Source organism: Aulonocara sp. 'chitande type north' Nkhata Bay, linkage group LG23 (genome assembly GCF_057382095.1).
Source record: "Aulonocara sp. 'chitande type north' Nkhata Bay isolate Kocher_YH1m ecotype deep benthic linkage group LG23, A_spYH_male_GT1.1, whole genome shotgun sequence".
Lineage (NCBI taxonomy): Eukaryota > Metazoa > Chordata > Actinopteri > Cichliformes > Cichlidae > Aulonocara > Aulonocara sp. 'chitande type north' Nkhata Bay.
The window spans coordinates 45021750-45042087 of record NC_141365.1 but is presented as its reverse complement, the minus strand read 5'-3'; the positions used below and the strand labels follow the sequence as shown (position 1 = coordinate 45042087).

Here is a 20338-nt window from a genome sequence, read left to right as displayed (position 1 = left end):
CTGTTATTGGACCTGCTCTGTGTTCTACATATGATCAATACTTCAAATATCTGTAAACATCTCATCTTGTATTTGTTGCACTTGGTCACATCTGTCTTTAAAAATAGATTTTTAATGTCACTGAGAGTTCTTTTCTACCTTTATTGATTTATTTTGGAATAAATTAAATATAAAGGTGCCAAAAACTGCCTGCAGCTTCTGCTCTGTGACAGGAAACTACTGTCAGGCTCAAAATGACTTCAGATTATTCATCACAGAGTGTTTATAGATCACAGGACACGTTACAGTTTCACTGTCGATGTTTTAGTTTAAAAGAATGACGTGATAAGCTCTTACTGTGAATCTGCGCGCTCATTGGCTAATACCCTGAGACTGACAGGTGGTTATCCAATCAGCGTGCGGCCTCACACGGACATAAAACTCTTAAAGTTTGTTTCTGAAGGGATTTTCAGATCAGACCTGATGTTTCTGCCTACAGCCTGTTTACCGATATAATCAATATCAGACATCAGAGCAACAGAAACCTCGGTGATCAGGACGCCGGGACTGAGAACAGGAAGTGGCTCAAACGTCGCACTTTCATAAAGTGAACTCCACTCACCGACTTTCTGTCGCCATTTTAGTTTTAAAACCCGTCGTGATAAGGGCGGGTCTTACTGTGAACCGGCACGCTCATTGGCTAATAACTTGAGATTGACAAGTCGTTATCCAATGAGCGCGCGGCTTCTCCCAACATAAAGTAGTTTCCTTTGAAAAACCAAAGTCTGATTATTTTTGCCTCCACTGACGGAGCCTGTTGTTCCCGCCACAGAGACACAGTAATGTCAGAGCGGTGTTAACACTCACCTGCCTCAGCACAGCTCTCACTCTCCTCCTGCTCTCTCAGCTAAACTCACTTCCTCTCTACTTACAGGAAACCAGCGCTCAGAGGAGCCGACCGGCCTCACGTTTCACCCACAGACACGAACAGCGTGGAATTATTTTATGTCATAAGAAGAAACATATTCATGTTAACACTCACCTGCCTCAGCTCCACCTTCCTCCTCCTGCTGCTCTGAACGGAGGATCAACACTTTCACTTTCACTGCTCCTCCCTAAACACAGAGGATGCTGGGACTTGTAGTTTTTACCTTGTGTGATATTTATGGCTGTGACACTAAATCACAGCATGTAAACTTCCTGCAAACATGTCACAGGCGATAAAAGTTTCACATTAAAGGTGAAGTTATTTTTCTGTCTCATGTTCAATAAACAGTGAGCTGGGAAAACTGAAGAACAGACTTCAGACGTTCCCTGCAGAGTTTCTGCTGCTCGGTCGTCTGCATGTTGCTGAGACTGAGCTGATGATGAAGCTGTGATGGGTTTATGGCACGTTTGGTTCTGGAGAAGAGTTTTACTGCCGGTGCAGGTGAAATGATCAGAGGTTACAGCCTCTGGTTAAAGTGGAGGCAGCGATCAGGACGGCTGAGCAGCAGAGGTCTCGAGGGTCCTAAAGTGTAAAAGCATCAGTGTTAGTAACACAAAGATCACAGAATGGGATCATCCACACAACACTAACATCTAAATCCACGGCAGGAACTCTTCCAGTGTCCTGAAAAATCTGTGTGCACGATGCTGAGATTAAAATCTGTCTGCTCATCTTAATGCAATATTTTCTAAAGTCTGGTAGAAGTTTTACTGATTTCCAGTCCACTTAGCAGACGTGTGGATAGGTGGTGGGTTGTAGAGCAGACTGAAAGCTTTAACTTCATCCTCTGATTAAAAACTCAGACCCACAGATACAGGAAGTATAACGCTGGTGTAAGACAGGAAACGGCAACACGGCAGCCATCTTTTTCCTCCCATGATGACCAGTGTCCCAGCAGAAGCTGGGGTTTGTTAGATCCTGTTCGATCCAGAGGAAACAGGCTAAAAGAGTCGATCAGGGGGATCATGGTTTTATTATGTGCTCGTTATGATTGAAGCTCTGGTTGTGTGTTAGAGACAGAACCTGCAGATTCCTCCACTCTGCCTCCTCTTCTGCAGGAATCAGCCTCTTGGCTGGTTTTATTCACCAACGTGAATAAAATCATCAAACTAATCCAAGTTCATTGTGAAATGCCTGAAAATGGAGGAATAAATCTGTCAGTTACCGTATAAAGTTTGAGTTTGTCAGTGTTTTACACGGAGACGGTCGTCAGATGTTGAATGTTTAGCATGAAAGTTCCACATCTGGAGAAACCTTCAAGATTAAAGCCAGTGAAAAGTGAAGAGTTTCTGCAGCAGCCGCACTTCCTGCAAATCTGTTCTTTCAAAATAAAGTGAAGAGTCTAAAATTATATTCACGACAGGTTTAAAGGTGAAGGTGGTCACATGGTTTTAGTGGAATGCCTACGTGGGCGTGTCTGAGTGATTTTGATTCAGATTCGTGCAGCGTGGAGCAGTAAACACTTGTTTTTGTTCATCTGGACTCATGAATGATTCCAGTTAGCACATTTCCAGCCAATGAAACGTAACTACAGATGAAGACAAACACATTTAAGCTGCCTGACTCTCGAGTGTGGGTGCATGTTCCCATTTTCAGTCTGTTTTAGTTTTCAGTTTAGAGGAACGCTGCAAACTCACAAAAACTTCTTTCTTGTGAGGTTTTGTTGTCAGACTGATAAAAGCAGCAGCAGCTGGTGTTTGATGAGCAGACGTGTGTTTCCTGTTCTGTAATAATCAGCTTGTTACCATCACATAATGAACTCAGCCGTGACCAATGAGGCCGTCCTTGTGCGGTTCTCTGGCGCTGATTCTGACTGTGACCTTCACCTCTGCAGGGTCGCCTCTGCTCGTGGCTGAGCTCGTGTTTGTCAGGCTGACAAAATAAAAGCTTCTTCATTTCTGTGGCTGAAGAGGAGTCTGCTCTTCTTCACCAACAGGAAGTGAAACATTTCTCACTGATTCTGAAATCTTCACTTGTCTCACAAATTCACAGTAACACACACACACGGTTGTGTTTTCATATCCTTGTGGGGACATCTATTTGACATCATGCTCTCCTCAGCCTTTTACTCTAACCATTAAGACTGAATGCCTAACCCTGACCTGACTGTCCCTGACACTAAAACCACATTCTGAGTCTCACAAATGTCTTCAAACTTGTGGGGACGGTCATTTTGGTCCCCACAAAGACATGTAAACATGCACACACACAGGTATTAATGACCTCAGAGGTTCATGTTTGGGGCTTTTAGTATCTTTGTGTGTCGGTCAGATTTAATTCACTCTTGTTTTGAGGTTTTGTGCCTTTTTGTTTCATTCTTTGTGCGTTTATTTTCTCTTTAAGCCTTTCAGGACTCGTGCTGTTGGCTTTTTCCTGGTGTGTTATTATTATTTTTAATTTCTAAACTTATTCTAAAAGAAGGACCGATGGAACACTTAAGTGAAAATAAACATGATCATTTAATGTTTTTGTCAATCACAGTGTTGGGACTAACGCGTTATTAAGTAACGTGTTACAGTAACTACGTTATTATTGTGGTAACGAGCACGGTAACTAGTTATTATGCTAAAATCAGGAACGCGTTAGTCGTTACTGGGATTTAGATAGGCTCGTTATTCGTTACTTCGTGTGGTGGCTATCGCGGAGCTTCCACAGATTCAGTAACATTAGCAAGTGGTGGAAGCCAGCAGGTGGAGGAGGGAAAGGGGGACGCAGAAGGAAAAGAGACCCGAGGCAGCCGCCGGTCCAAGTGTGAACTGAACTTCAGGTAAGAAGTTATGACCTGCAGTCTCTCTGGGTCAGATATAAACCAAGTTTAGGTGGAGTTTATTTTTGTTATTCTGACTTTTTCCGTACTGCGTGCTAGCTAGCATGACAGAGTTTCTATACAGCTGGGTGGGTGCTATGAAGTTAATGATGTTGAACTTTATTTTGTTCATAAGTTATTAGAATTGCCAACCGTCTCATCTGGTATTCAGAGAAAATATTACGCATTTCTTATTGAGGTGAAAAGGAACAGTTAGTCCCGTAATTCAGCTACAATGAAAAAGGCACAAAGCTGGAGTTATTCTGTGTCTTTGCTGCACAGCTGCCTCTGATCATTGATCAGCTGATCAATGATCAGCTGATCGTCTCTCTTGTTTGTTTATCTCCCACTTTGCATCAGAAAGAGGAAACCAGCGGAGTTCACGTTAAACAACAGCAGCACGTTTAAGCTTGATCAGCTGTTGTTAGAATTTATTTAATATTAATTTCTAGTATCAGCTGATGTTTGCTGGAGCCACAGCTGTAAAGCTGCTGGTCATGATGTCGGTTTGGTTATGTGGTGAGAGGGAAACATGAAGATGAAACCAGGAGATGTCCTTACTGAATCATCAGAGCTGAACAGTGATGGAGAAACAGGTTTACCTTTTAGGTGACATGAATGAGTTGAAGGGAAGTTATGAACTGTTTCTGAGAGACAAATAACACCAGGATCCTTTTTTAGGTAGCTGACAGCTGGTAACTGTGCAGGGGCGGGTCTAGCAAAGTTTTGCCAGGGGGGCCAGGTAGGGCATTAACAGGGAAAGGGGGGCACAAAGAAATACTTTTCTTTCTTATTCTCGTTTAAAATGTCTCGCTTTTAAAAAATAATTATCTGAATCTTACAACAAACGATTGATAGATTGATGCATATACACCATCAAGACAGTGAGCATCACTGTCACAACAGCGTTTGTTTTCATTCAAAGGCTTTATGATTTTTGCTATAATGGTGGGCCGGTCTCTAGTCACAATGCCCAGGCTGATTTTTTTGTCCCAGTCCAGCCCTGTATGCAGCTCATCTGCAGTCTGGTGTTACCTACATCTTCCTATTCAGAAGGCAGAATTTCCGAGTTCTGAGTACAATCGACAGCACCACGACTGCAGTTTTTGTGTTGGATGTAAAAGGCGCACATGATGCTGTGACGTAGGCTAGAATCATGGTGGCGGTCAACGGCGGTCCAGGCATGGGATTTCTCTCGTGGAAATATGCACCTTATCTTTTCCTTTCTATTGGTAGGTGGCACAGTGCACTTGTGGCAGGTAAGCAAGCTAGAAGACTGGCAAAGTTATGGAAGCAACACATTAACAAGAGAATTCTGAGTAAAACCAAAGTTACTTTCCCTAGTAACTAGTTACTTTGAAAGTAACGAGTAACTTGAAGTAACTGAGTTACTTTTGATAGAAGTAACTAGTAATGTAACTAAGTTACTAATTTAAAGTAACTTACCCAACACTGGTCAATCATTAAAAATAAATCCTGGTCTTTCATTTTGCTGCTGCATTGTTCACAGAAACACATATTTTCCTGTTTCTTTCTGTTTGTGTGTTTCTGCTTTTGCCTGTTTAGAGCTGCTGAGCAGGAAAACCCAGACGAACAAAAACCTCTTTTAAGTAAATGTTTGAGTCACTTTGGGTCTGAAATGTAAAAATCTGCAGACTGAAACAGATTTGAAGGCATCACAGGAACAGCCTCACATTCAAAACATGAAAGAGAGGACTTTTATTTTGAAACACTCAGGAAATGACAGAGGGAAAGTTTTTTAATTAAAACAAATTATTAGTTTATACAACCACCAAAACTATGATGATCCTCCTTCTCCCTAAGATGGCAAACTGAAACACAAGTTTCCTTGTGGCTCAGGAAACTAACCACTCCAAGTTGGTGACTTTTGGAGATTTAATTTCCTGGATGATTGAGAATGCATCAAGACGAACACAAAAGGAAGTTCACCGCTTTTAGCAGCTCCCCCCCAGACAAACAAAGAGGCAGTTGGCAGTTAGAAATCAGCAATCATTCACACACCCCCACTCCCCTCCAGAATTCTCAGGTAACAACCTAATTTACATATGAATGACTAGCCAATTTAGCTTCCACTTGGCTGAAGCTAAAGCCTAGCTAAAAGCCTACCAGCCATTTGGCAACTCAGCCCATCACACGTCCACGTCTCTCCTTGTTTCGTCTTTTATTATGAAAGGGTTGTGTTTCCATGTTCAGTGTGTTCCATGTTGCTTCCCCTGTGGTGTCAGGTTCATTTGTGTCAGCTGTGTTTCCACTTCCCTCCTTTCTCTTCTGTGTATTTAAGTCCGCTGTCTTCCTCTGGGCAGTGTTGGTGCGTTTTCCTCCGTTCACGTTATTCCGGGTTTCAGGTTATCTCCTGATTCTGTTTAGGTCCATGTTCATGTTCATGTTTTTTCATCAGAGTTTCTCGCATGCACCTCCTCGGATTCATGTTCATGTTTTTCTTGTCATAGTTGTCATAGTCATACCGAGTTATTCCCAGGATAGGTTTTAGTTTTAGTTTCCGCTCCTGTTTGCTGGGCCTTGTTTTGTGTTCGTGTCTTTCAACCTAATAAATGGTTTGTTTTTTTGTTAAGATTCAGTTCCATCTCTCCCTTGTCTGCTTCCGGGTTCATATTGCAATCACATCAGCCACAGTGACAATAAACTTATTTTGATTTTTAACTTTCTTTATTTTTTCAACAATATTATGTATATATAAACATTTTGCATCTTACAATATAAAGCCTGGATCCTGCACATATTGCACTTTGAACTTGAACTGTGTTGTCTGTTTATTGGAGATTGTACTACTTGAATTCATTATCCTGGTGATATAACACATTAATTCTCCATTTGGAATCAATATAGTATATAATACAGTATCTGTCTATCCATCTATATAGCTATTGAATTGAACTGGAGTGAATGGAAGAGAATTAAATAATGGATTTCATGTTCATGTTTATCTATGTTGTAACAGTGACGACTTGAGACATCTGTTTGGCACTATATGAAGAGAATTAAATAAAATTTAAATGAAAATGATATTAACTGTATTTATACATTTTATATTTTTGGATGAGACACTGTCAGTGTGCTGTTATATAACTCAGGTATTTTTAAGGCCTGACTGGTGGCATTGGTGCCCATTGCTTTACTGTGCTGTTGGATGTGTATGTGGGCTATCCCTTGTACCTGACATTTGATTGGGCATCACTGTGTTGCTATGGCATGATCCTGGTAGTTGTTGTTAATAAAACAATAACAAATTCAAATTCAAACATTGCTGCATTCTTCTGTCACTGAGGATTCCAAACCTGCACTCAGTCTCCTCATTACTTTGGTATTGAACAGACAAACTTTGGAGCTCCTGCAAACTTTATTCACAAACTGCAAATATTTTACACAAATCTGCGACTGACAACAAGCACAGAGACTTCAAACAATCACTGAAGTAAGGACTGAAAGATTTACTTTAAAACAATAATGATTAAGACCTTTTTCGTAAGGTTGTTTTCCCTTGATTGCCAGCTGTTACTGTTTTTATCTTCATATCTTTCATATTTGTCCACCTAAACAATGCTTTAATGATACAGTTTGAGAAGTTTGATATGAATTTATCCAACTGACTTGAAAATGAAACTGACAACTGTCCTGTAATCTTACACAGAGAAACCAAATCCTGCGTCTTTGCCTTGACAGACGCCTAAAATGGCTCGAGCTGTGGTAAGTTACCCTTCACTGTGTCTGTTTCTAAACATTAAATCGTGTGAATTTTTAAAGAAAAATCCAACAACAACAATAATAATATGTAACAGAGCAAAACGTCAGATGACTTAAATGTTCCTCTGCAACACAAAGTCAAAGTCTGCCTCCTCCACAGGCAAAGGAGAAGCTCCCACGCTCATCCAGTGCAGACCGTTGTGCTCTGGACAATGAAGTTCCCGCTTTCATGTTCCGACCTATCAGCGCACCTGCATGTGAGCTCCTAAGTCCACCACCTGCTGATGCCAGCTTTCAGTCGAAGGACACAGACAAGATCATTCATCCAGATTTGAAAAACGATCATACATCCCTGGATGATGACGTGATGTTTTTCATGTGTCCTAGCGATGTTCCTCTGCCTCCGAGACCTCCACCCACTGCAGAGTTAGGTCTCTGCAGAAAGCGCAGATATTCTACTGCTTTTTCTGTGGAGGATGAAGAGGAACATTTGATGCCCAAACGCATGAGGCTGATGAGTTGGGATGTCTCTAAGTCTCCAGCTGCTGAGAAGGAGTATGTTTGCTTTACGTGTCCTGAAGACAAGAGGTCTGAGTTACCTCTCAGCTCCCTCCAAGGCCATCTACCATCACAGGTCAATAATAATGACACTGACCAGTGTACCATTCTGCTGCCTCCTGAAATCCCAGTGCCTCCACCCACTGCAGAGGTAGGTCTCTGCAGAAAGCGCAGATATTCTACTGCTTTTTCTGTTAATGATGAAGAGGAACATTTGATGCCCAAACGCATGAGGCTGATGAGTTCTGATGTACCAGTTTCTTCAAATCCTCCACCTGCTGATGCCAGCTTCCATGCAAAGTACACTGACAAGATCATTCATCCAGATTTGAAAAACGATCGTTCATCCCTGGATGATGAAGTGACATTTTTCATGTGTCCTAGCGATGTTCCTCTGCCTCCGAGACCTCCACCCACTGCAGAGGTAGGTCTCTGCAGAAAGCGCAGATATTCTACTGCTTTTTCTGTTAATGATGAAGAGGAACATTTGATGCCCAAACGCATGAGGCTGATGAGTTGGGATGTCTCTAAGTCTCCAGCTGCTGAGAAGGAGTATGTTTGCTTTACGTGTCCTGAAGACAAGAGGTCTGAGTTACCTCTCAGCTCCCTCCAAGGCCATCCACCATCACAGGTCAATAATAATGACACTGACCAGTGTACCATTCTGCTGCCTCCTGAAATCCCAGTACCTCCAAGTCCTGCCCCTGTTGGAGTTCTAGTAACTGTTGATTTTCCTTTTGTTGATAATTAAATACGTGTTTAATATTCAACAAAAGGATAATGTTTATCAATGTAAAATTGCAAAGAACTTGTGGATAGAATATACCATTTTGTAAACAGTTACCTCAGAAGCTGTACTGGTAGATCTATGTATGTAAGGTAAAACTATCCACAGTACTTCCACTTCACCTGTGAGTGTACAAACACTGGAGGGACATATATTGTCCATATCAGTGTCACTGTGGAGGGTAAATGCATTTTGGTTTCTTTATCTGACACAGTTATTCAGCACTGTGTCAGCATTGTATTGACCTGCTTATGTGTTTTTCATTCTTGTAATTTGTTCATTTCTTTTCTTCTTATTTTCACTTACAGCAGTTTAAATACTCTCACTGACTCATTTATTAGGTACATCTTTGAACCGAGTTGGACCACCTTCAGCCCTCAAACATGTCTTCATTTTTTGTGGCACAACAAGGCGCTAAAAACATTCCTCAAAGATTCTCAAGACATATTGAAATTACATCATCACACAGTTGCTGCAGATTCGTCAGCTGCTCTTACTTGAAGCAAACTTTCCGTTCCACCACATCCCAAAGGTGCTCTGCTGGATTGAGATCTGGTGACTGCGCAGGCCGTACATGATTTGAGCGCCGTGACATGGTGTGGTATCCTGCTGGAAGCAGCCATCAGACGATGGGTATTTTTTGGGCATAAAGACATGAATGTGGTCAGCAACAACCTTCAGGCAGGCTGTGGTGTTTAAATGATGCTCAGTGGTTACTACAGGGTCCAAAGTTTGCAAAGAAAATCCCCCACAGAGCATTACACCACCAGCAGTCTGAACTGTTAGAAATCAACTCATCGGGCAAGGCATCGTTTTTTTAGTCTTCTGTTGTCCAGACTTGCAAACTGTAGCCTCAGCTTGCTGTTGTTAGAGGACAGCAGTGATATCCAGTGTGGTCCGCTCTGCCTCAAGGTTTGATGTGTAAACAGCATTTTTACCCAGAGAATCACAGCTCACTGGATATTTTCTATTTTTCAGACCATTGTCTGTGAACAGAGATGATTGTGTGGGAAAATCCCAGCAGATCAGCAGTTTGTGAAGCACTGGGACCAGTAACATGTGCCATGTTGCTCTGTTTGAGCATTGATTTGCTGACATTTTATTATTTTATTAACCTTTATTTAACCAGGAAGATGAAGCTGACATGTGATTGACAAATGAAATGAACACTGAAATATTTGTGTTACACCCTGAACAAGTATACCTCATAAAGTGGCCAGTGAATGTATATAAGCAGTTGGACCAATTTCAGTTCATAGTAATATTCAGAAAAGATGCAAAAGAAGAAGAAGAAGACAAAAGAAAAGAGCACAGTGACAATATTTAAAGCTCTGTGGTTATAAAACTGGGGTTTCATTACTTCACTCAGAGTTTCAGTAGACGTAAACTGTGTTTGATTTGTGTTTTGATTTCCAGGAAATGAAAGTAAATGATTTTACTGACAAATGCATCTTTTCAATGATTTAGACACAAACGAGGCCCACACTTCAGCAGACAAATCTTTTTCCGTTTATCTGCCCGGTGTTGTGATCATCTTTATAACTGGAGTTATCGTGGGATTTATCTACTGGAGGAAAAGTAATGGGTGAGACTATTTTTGCTGCAGTAATTCAAAGATGATATAGATGTAGAGAAAGTAAAAGGAAACATCACATTTCAATAAATGAGAATTCGGTGTGTGTTAAACATCATGTCTAGAATGAACACTTTTTATCCTTCCAAAAATAATTATCATTATTAAGAGAGAAGATAATATAAATGTAGATGTTCTTACTTGATTTTTCTCTGTTTGAATGTGAATAGTGTTACACTAATGCTGACATCCTTTCTTATCAACGTGGCTGCTTAAGGTCAGGAACATCTGGAGTGTCTGTACCTGAAAATCCCAACGGTTTGGTGAGCAATTTATTGCTACGATCTACAGCAGCTAGTTAAAAGTTTGCCAGTAAACATAAAACATGTACATTTATGTTTTAGGATGTTACTTACATAGATAATTACAGATTAGTGTTATAATACTATTAGTGCCAACTTCAGTGTCCTTTATTTTGTGAAGAAGCTCTTACAGAAATGAGCAGAAACATTAAATAATCCAGGCAACAGATGGAGAGATTTAAAGATCAATAGAGTGTGTGGGTAGACCGGGTTGAACTTGATTAATACCTAAAATATTTCACTTTTCTAAAGGATGACGATGAGCCAGATCAGCCCTATACAAACCTTCAGCAGCCATCGAGTGATTCCTACCAGACTATCATCTCAGTGAACCATCAACACGACAACAAGACACGCTCAGCAAGAAGCACAGGAACTGTGGGAGTGGATAATAAAGCTCTATGAAACATTTTAAAGTATATAAAACTTTAGGTGACATACTAATATAATAATATTCATATATTATAATAAACGTCCATCTTTTCACACTGGATAGTTGTTTCCCAGTAATGGAGACCATTCAGTCATAATACTCCAACTCAGGCTCTCAGATTTAATACAATACAAACACAATAAACTGTGGCAAACATGACTCTTTGTATCAGACTAGTTTTGTTTTTTAACAAACATCTCATCATAATTTGAACACAATGTCCATCCAGATAAACAGAGAGATCAGTCTGGCTTAAACAATGTTGGTGGTTTACCTTCTACTGTCCTTCCACTTTTATGCACTTCTATTTTAGACATAGTAAAAGTTTCAGTGTAGACACAAGAGGTGAAATAAGGAGGGTGCAAGTCTTCCTGCTTTCACTATAGTCTACCTCACACTGTCAGCCACAGTTACTTCCTCACCAGCATAACTGCACGGAAACTCTGCTTTCTCCTGCTTCTGCTTGTGGTTTTTAGCAGTGAAGGTAAATATATATAATTAAAAAAGAAAAGCTGTAAAGCCAGGTGTTTAAGAAGAAAGCTTTAGTTAGGTTAGTGAAATAATATATGTGATTGATTTTCCCACAACAACAAATATATAGAAACTATAATCCCGATTTTGTTTCATTTTAACTGGAACAATTTATAGAGACTCTTGTGAAGACAATTGGAAAGAAACCCGATTCCACTCAAATATGCAGCAAAACAACTCTGAATATTACTGTGATGATACTGTGTGAGATCAGCACAGAGAGGAGCCGAGGAGAACAGTGTCGTCTGCTCTATCGTTACGACCGAGGCTTTATTCATGGCTGTGACTCCAGGTTCACACTGATCAAAGAAAATGAGACTGTGTTTCTCCACCTGCTCAACTTAACATCTGAAGACAGTGGGAACTACACCTGTGAGTGTGGATTTCGTGGTGGATTGTATGTTCTCCATCTCAGTGTGACTGTGAGAGGTAAAAACATTTTCTATTTATACCCACACCGCAGATTCAAGGTGGATGTTTGGAACTGCGTTAACACTTTCTTTTCTGTCATACATGGTTTGAGGTCGTCATTCCCGCCTGCAGCGGATTAATGAAAGGTTTCAGTCAGGAGATGAACATCTGGAATGTTTTTAAGCTCTTCTTCTGGCTAATTTGTTTAAAATTTCATTATAAAACTGCTCCAATCACAACTTTGGTGTTATTTCATCAGTGAAATGTTTGAATGATGCAATTGTAACTCTAATGTAATGAAAAGATAAACATGTTTTCCACTTTAATATAACAGGCTAATGCAAATTTCGTGACTTTTCATGTTTTCAAAATGAAGTTTTTTTGTGTGTGTGGCAACATTCAACAGACGATGGAGATTCTTCTGGCATGAAGTTCATGGCTACAGTTCCCATCATTTCTGCTGCTGCTTCACTCATCAGTGTGGCTGTGATAACCTGTGGTTACAGCCTGAGGAGAAATCCTCGCAGGTGAAAACTTTTACTGACGCACTTAAACTCATGAAATGACCCTTTGAAATCACTTGAGCACATTACTGCATACAGCAGCCACTGTGGTGTTCAAAGTATCTCATAGGTTCTTTTCAAACACCACACATTAGTTGTAGACATAGCTAGTCTTGTTTTTGAGGTATTTTTCACCCCATGACCTCTGATGTTTTTATCCTAACAGAGAAAACAGATCAGGTCTAACTAACTTAACAGGATCTGAAACTCGCCAGATGTTTGTGAGTTTTCCATAGTTCTGTTTTACACTTAATTGTGCCGAGGCTGCAGTGCATTATGTCTGTGTTTTAAGCTGCACTTTAATTAAGTGTAAATGACAGTGTAAATTGTTGTTTAGGACAAAGAGGACCGCTACATGAGCCTTCATCGGCAAAACATCGATGTCTACCAAACTATCTCCTCCGGTCGCCTTCATCATGATGCTGAGGCCGCTGCATGTCACAGTCATGTACAATAATAATCAGAGATGGAGTTTTTACCCTGACTACGTGATCTATAAAACTATGATGCTAGACATGCTATCTATAAAAGACACTGACATTTTAACTTGCCAGCATCATGTGTACTGTTAGTTTGTTTTGCACTGAAAAAAGAGAAAAATATTAACGTCCAGTAAAACTTGTAATTATGTTGTGAATGAATTGCCTTAATTCATGGCTTTTAACACCATTTAATTTCTGTTTTTTATCTGGTTTGAACGTTGAAAATCCTGCCACTTGGCTCTGTGGCCTCTGCCACCATTATGGTTTTTGCTATACTGGTCCACTTGATAGTCATATTTGATGATGATTTTACTTTATTTTGAGTCATTAGAATCAGAACGGGGGTCAGGAAAGAAGAAAAAAGATAAGCTGGGGAGAAAGTTAACAGAAGAAGAGGGAAAAATAGAGAAGAAGAGAAATAGATGGAGAGGAAGAGAGAAAAAATACTGAAAATCTATTTCATCATCTGCTGAAAAACACAAGGAAAAACCAACACAGTGGGGAACCCACAGCAACAACCAATAATATGCAGTAAGTAGGCTAGTAAGTAGTAGTAAATAATAGATATTAAATGTTACTGAGCAGTAAATGGGCCCAGAGGGCCGAGACCTGAGGGCACCCCACCCGCAGCACAGGCCCAACAGAGCCAGGGGGCCGGGCCCCACCGAGCAGCCGCCCAGAGTGAGCCACTAAACACAGAGAACCACTAATGCACTGTGGGTGGGGGCACCAGCTACTGGCAGGAAGTGTGGTGGGGGGAAATAATACGTGACTATTTTTATGTGGAGTGGAATTAAACTGCCATAGAATATGCTTGTGGTGGATTTGACTCAACACAAGCGTATTGTCAAAGTGTTCTTTGGCATGCATCGAGACAGTTTCTCAGATACTGAAGTGACTTGAGCAGAGCCAGTTAAAGCCTACTGTGCTTGAGTGGGCAGCTCAAGTTTCCACGTGGAAGGTTTAGTGAGACAAAGACAGGAAGTTAAAGCTGCTGACTAATAATCTGCAGGTTCCTGATTTGAGTCTCTGTTAAGAGGATGGTGTCTCTGAGATAATTGCTTTTGTGCATCGATAAATAAACAGGGAAATAAATGAATAGAAAAAAGCATCCGAGCGGATGTGCGCCGATGGTGTGCCCACTGGTCTTAAAGTGCCTTTGCGCCCCTTACCATTTATGGAGGTCCCATTTGGGCACATTGGCATGGACCTATAGTGTACATGGATGTTGCTTTGTATTAGTTCTGGTATATTATACAACACAATAACATGATGCAGTGCTGCTGTGCACCATTTCTGCAAAGAGTGTGGTGCAAGCAAGGAAGATAAGATAACTCTTGCACAGTCATACCTAGTGCAATAATACAACAAAATTGGAAACTGTCCCACCATAACACAATCATTTAGATACAATACTGGACTTTGTTTACATGTAACTGCACAAATAGAATTTAGAAATGTAATTATTGACAAGAGTGAACAACCACTTATAATGTAATCTACAGCTGTGACCAAACAGCTAGATAGAGAATCAGAAGTGTTGTGTTTTCTACAAAGTTTGCTGTTTCAGTGAGAGTCATATGTCATATCATTTCAAACAGTGGCGATCCAGAAATGTTGTACAAACGAGTAAGACTAACTATAGACTTTAGCCAAAGTTGTTCGTGCTGGACACCAACATTATCTGCAGAAAAACTCAAAAGCTTTATGCAACTTTACCTGACAGCGAGGAGCCCAGGCCATGGACGAGTGCTCCTCACACAGAAGCTCATTTAATGCCAGCAAAGGCTGATTTGACACGTTTCAGAAACACTTTGCTTTCACTCTTTAATAATGAACTTATTTTTCTATGAAGGTTTGAACTTTGTTTAAACAAGAGAGAAAAGTGTGAAAATGTTCATGCCTGTCTGAGAAAAGTGTAGAAAGTGTGCAGTGAGGGTTTAACTGCCTTAAAACTTCTATAATACTTGTAAAACATAAAGCTGCTACTTCATTCTGAGACTTATTTTTAGAACGTAACTCGATAAACGAGCGACCGCAGTACTGTATTGTGTTTATTTTGAAAACTCTCAACAGGATCTTCAGATTTATTTTGAAAGCTTTATCTGGAAAACACAAACACATAAGCAGGAAACAAAGAGCGTGATATGAAACGATAGACGTTTTCATATGGTCATCATATATACATCGTTCTATCGAACAGCCCCAGCTCCTGCTGTCAGTCTCTGTAAATCTGCTCTTAAAACACATTTGTATTCACTGGCTTTTAATACAGCATGAGAGTTATTTGATATTTGATGTGTGATATTAATATTAGGAGTTATTTTAATCGTTATTTTGGATTCTTGTACAGCACTGTGGTCAACGCTGCTGCTGTAATTAATGTGCTATAAACACATAAACAATCTGCAGTTAAACATCCAAAACTAAAGATGTGATCGCTGCCTTTAGAAAATGTGCTGATGCACAAGATATCAGCTCCATTAAGGTGGAATGTGGCCGTGTTAGAAACATGTTGGAAGAAGTTTGAAGCTGAAACTGTGAAGCTGAGAGTGAAAGAGCTCCAGCGTCTGTCACAGGAAACTTTCTTATTTCCACACTGATGAAAGCATCAAGCTTTGATTTCCTGCTGCTTTTATTGAGTCACACTGTGAAACTGAGCCACAGCTGAACCAGCATCCCTGTACAGCAGACACTTACAGCGCTTGGCTGCTTCCATTGGACCCTCTGCACAGAGCTTCAGTTTCCTCTTCTGGTCCCAAAGTGCAGAACAACAAGGTTTCAAACAGCTTCGTTCCAGCAGCATCAGCCACAGACATGCAGAGAGAATCCTTTGGTTGTGTTGTGTGTTTGCATATCTGCTGTGTTGCTTTGTGAGGATGGATCATCTCCTGCAGCTCCAGATAAACAAGCTGCACCTGAACCTGGTAGCTTCACTTAGAAGACACTTGTGACGGGAACGTGTGAGAAGTTTTGTGCAGACAAGTGTGGATTTAGAGTGTGGGACGAGCTCTCCACAGTCTTTGTGGAGATCCACATTCTGCATACTGCCTGTGAGAAGCTGCAGACATTTGTCCTCCAAATCCACTGAGCAGCTGCTCGTGGTGGTATTAGCTTCATGTGTGCGTGTTAGCATGAAGCCTCGGTCACACTCTGCTGTGGACACGGTCACGGACAGCTGGACGCCTGATGGACGAGTCGTCCTTCCTGTTAAACTTCTTTGAGCATGAGAAGCTCAGTGGGCACTGTTCAGGGTTTTAACTCTCGCTTTCACTTCAGCTTCACCAACAACAGCACAAGCAGAGCAGCCCACTGCCTGCATGGCTGGGACAGCGCCCCCTGGTGACTGTAAACCACTACAACATGTAGACGGCCGTCTGCAGGCTGGATGTAGCACCACCGCAGAGACGTGCTGCAGCTCTGTTTAGTTACCCAGCTGACAGCAGAGGCTGTAGTTTACTGTTACCAACATGGAAAACTGAAGCTTCACCAGCTGGAGCTACAGAGCTGGAGAACAAAGGAGACTGAGAGGCCAGAATGATGTGGGAGGAAACATCAAGAGCCTGTTTGAAAGGAGACACATGTGGATGCTGTGCCAGTCTGTGGTCTGTCAGAAGTCAGCTGAGTCACACTGCAAGAAGCTGCAGAATCTCAGAGGAGGAGATTTGGAAGTGTTTGTGGGACAAACTGGACTCAAAGAAAGAAGATGTTTGTGAAGTCTTTGGTGGAGGTGAGCAGTGTGAAGCAGAACACATGCAGATGAATCAGGAGGGAACAAACTGAGTGGGCGGAGCTGCCTGAGCCCCGCCCACACAGACACAGCTCCTCTCTGGAGCTAAACTTCTGCTTCATCTCCGCCTCTTTTCTTCATCCTCCACCTCTCTTTTCTCTTCTTCAGTGTTCTGCAGCCACGGAGCCTCACATCTGTTAGCACGCCCATACCTGAGCAGCTAGCATTACCCAGCATGCCGTGCAGCAGTGTTAGTTTGTAAATGTGCAAGAATTCCTGCTCCAAACTGTTTCACAGAGTGCTGTGTGCCGTGAAATCTGCTTCATGTGTTTCTGTTTGATCCTCAGTGACTTTGACACAAAGGCCTCTGCTGTGATGATCACACCTCTGATCAAGTCTCACAGTGTCACAACTGATAAATGATCAGAGTTAGAATATTTCTGACTGTCTGCTGTGTGCCGTGACCTTTGACCTGCTAAAGACAGTCAGCTGTGGATTATTCATTGTTGTGTCTGATACTTAGAACTGTGAGGAAGAAGCTACACAGTTAATCAGGGTCCCCTCTCTCTGAATCAGGAAAGGTGGGCAGGCCGCGTGTGGGCCGCGGGCCATACGTTGAGTATCACTGTTTGAAATGTGAACATTGTTCTGCTGCAGTCAATGGACTAAACCAGAGAAGAAGAAAACAGACTTTACCATGAAGATCCTCAGTGTGGATCAGTATAATATCAGCCTGATGTCTGCAGTTTAGTGTCAGCACAACTTTCACATCATATTCATCTCAGCACAACTAAAACATGCTGACTGACCTCAGAGTTTCAAGTTTACATCCTGGACTCTCCAGGAAACCACACAGATGCTTCACTCCTGGATCCTGCAGCTTGTTGTTGTCGCTCAGCACCAGCTCTCTCAGATGGGAGGGGTTGGACTTCAGTGCTGCTGCCAGATAATCACAGCTGATCTCTGACAAACCACAGCGCTCCAATCTGTATAAAGAATGAAAGATGTAAGTTTATTAGACAAAGTGCTTGAAATCATTCAGTGTTTCATCATCTGTTCAGAGCTGAAGAAGGTTCAGAATGTAGAAGTTTAGAAAATGGAAACTCCAAACAGCTGAAGCCAACAGGAAGCAGCTTCAAACAAACACAACAAGAGAAAAAACTCTGAATGTTTCACATTAAAGTCGTACATTTCTCATAAAAACAGGACAAAGACTTGAAAAAGTCGTGTTTTTCCTTCCAGGAACCACATGGCTTCACTTTTAAAGGTGAAGTGTGACAGAAATGGACATATTTGAAGTCCAACACCTTTTTCCAGTCACATTATTAAAGCAGACAAACTACAAGCTCATTTTCATTCCAACAAGTCATCTTCTGACCTGGACTAACAACACTGGTCTCTATGTGCAGCTGGCTGTGAGACCAGTGCTCAGGGAGCGTCTACAAAGTGCAACACTGAAAGAACATCACACACTCATTTGCTTCCAGCACTTTCACACAAACATCTACTGTCATTATTGTCACCAAACTCTGTGGATCCTTTATTGCAAATTCAAATGGGATCAAATGGTCAGACAAAAGAGGGTTATGAGGAAATATGATGAAATGTTGTGTATTAGCAGCAAGTTATTGAATCATTTTCCTCAGAAACCAAACAAAATGATTGACAAACATGTTTTTACAAACTCAGTGTTGGACTTGGATCAGCAGGATAAGCTGATGTTTAAAGGCATTTGAGTCTCGCTGTATGAGAGTCCAGTTATTACTCAATATTTATGGATGATGTTCTTTCAGTGTTGCACTTTGTAGACGCTCCCTGAGCCTCACAGCCAGCTGCACATGGACCAGCTGACATTACCCAGCATTAGAGGCGGCTGTAAAAAATTCATGTTCCCATTTAAATGGTTTTAATTTGAATAAAACGATGTTGATTCATTCAATCCTGAATCGATGTTTAATATAAATGTATTTTGCCAGAATCTCAGGTTAAAGCTCACAAACTATTTCAACAAGCAGCAAACAGCTAAAACAGTAAATGAGAGCAGCTAAACACACAAAGATGGAAACACAGAGCGTGGATCGTTCACTCGACGGCACGTACACGGACACGCCGTCGGGGCTGAAAGTGGACAGCTCACAGATCCTGAAGCTGCAGGTTTCATCTGTCTCCAACCAAAACTGAGTGAAGCAGCAGCAAAAGAAGATCCAAACTCTGCTTCACGTTTGATAAATATGCTCATGAATTCTCTCTGACTTTGGCTGTTCCTGCCTGCACAGCTCTCTCTCTCTCAGTGTACTCCAAGAACAGCTTCAAACATCTGTTTCTGCATCATTCACTGTTTATTAGCCACCAGTCTGCTGTTGTGTTCAGTGCTGTCGGCCTCTGACAGTAAAGCCTCATTTCTGCTGTTCCATGGAAACTTTTTAAAATGATGACAGATTACAAACTCTCAGCTGTGTCTGTAATCAAACCTCTGTAACTTTGCTTCACTTCAGCAGCATCAGCTCATGTTCACATGTTGCTTCATGGTTTGCTTCAGTTTTTGATCGACTGCAGAATATTTTGAAGGTTATCTGCTATAAAAAGCCAGAAGAGGAAAATCTGCTTCATGTGTTTCTGTTTGATCCTCAGTGACTTTGACACAAAGGCCTCTGCTGTGATGATCACACCTCTGATCAAGTCTCACAGTGTCACAACTGATAAATGATCAGAGTTAGAATATTTCTGACTGTCTGCTGTGTGCCGTGACCTTTGACCTGCTAAAGACAGTCAGCTGTGGATTATTCATTGTTGTGTCTGATACTTAGAACTATGAGGAAGAAGCTACACAGTTAATCAGGGTCCCCTCTCTCTGAATCAGGAAAGGTGGGCAGGCCGCGTGTGGGCCGCGGGCCATACGTTGAGTATCACTGTTTGAAATGTGAACATTGTTCTGCTGCAGTCAATGGACTAAACCAGAGAAGAAGAAAACAGACTTTACCATGAAGATCCTCAGTGTGGATCAGTATAATATCAGCCTGATGTCTGCAGTTTAGTGTCAGCACAACTTTCACATCATATTCATCTCAGCACAACTAAAACATGCTGACTGACCTCAGAGTTTCAAGTTTACATCCTGGACTCTCCAGGAAACCACACAGATGCTTCACTCCTGGATCCTGCAGCTTGTTTCCCCACAGCTCCAGCTGTCTCAGATGGGAGGGGTTGGACTTCAGTGCTGCTGCCAGATAATCACAGCTGATCTCTGACAAACCACAGCTCCTCAATCTGTATAAAGAATGAAAGATGTAAGTTTATTAGACAAAGTGCTTGAAATCATTCAGTGTTTCATCATCTGTTCAGAGCTGAAGAAGGTTCAGAATGTAGAAGTTTAGAAAATGGAAACTCCAAACAGCTGAAGCCAACAGGAAGC

At 41.4% G+C, this 20338-nt stretch overlaps 1 protein-coding gene across 1 annotated transcript in view; it reads right to left on the bottom strand.

Annotated features, from left to right (window-relative positions):
- LOC147302750 (NACHT, LRR and PYD domains-containing protein 12-like) overlaps window positions 1–20338 on the bottom strand; it is a 144310-nt gene that overhangs the window by 94873 nt on the left and 29099 nt on the right. Inside the window, exon 6 of the mRNA XM_086283594.1 lies at window positions 17736–17912. Within this exon, the coding sequence (XP_086139720.1) occupies window positions 17736–17912 (177 nt within the window). The remainder of the gene's footprint in view (window positions 1–17735; window positions 17913–20338) is intronic.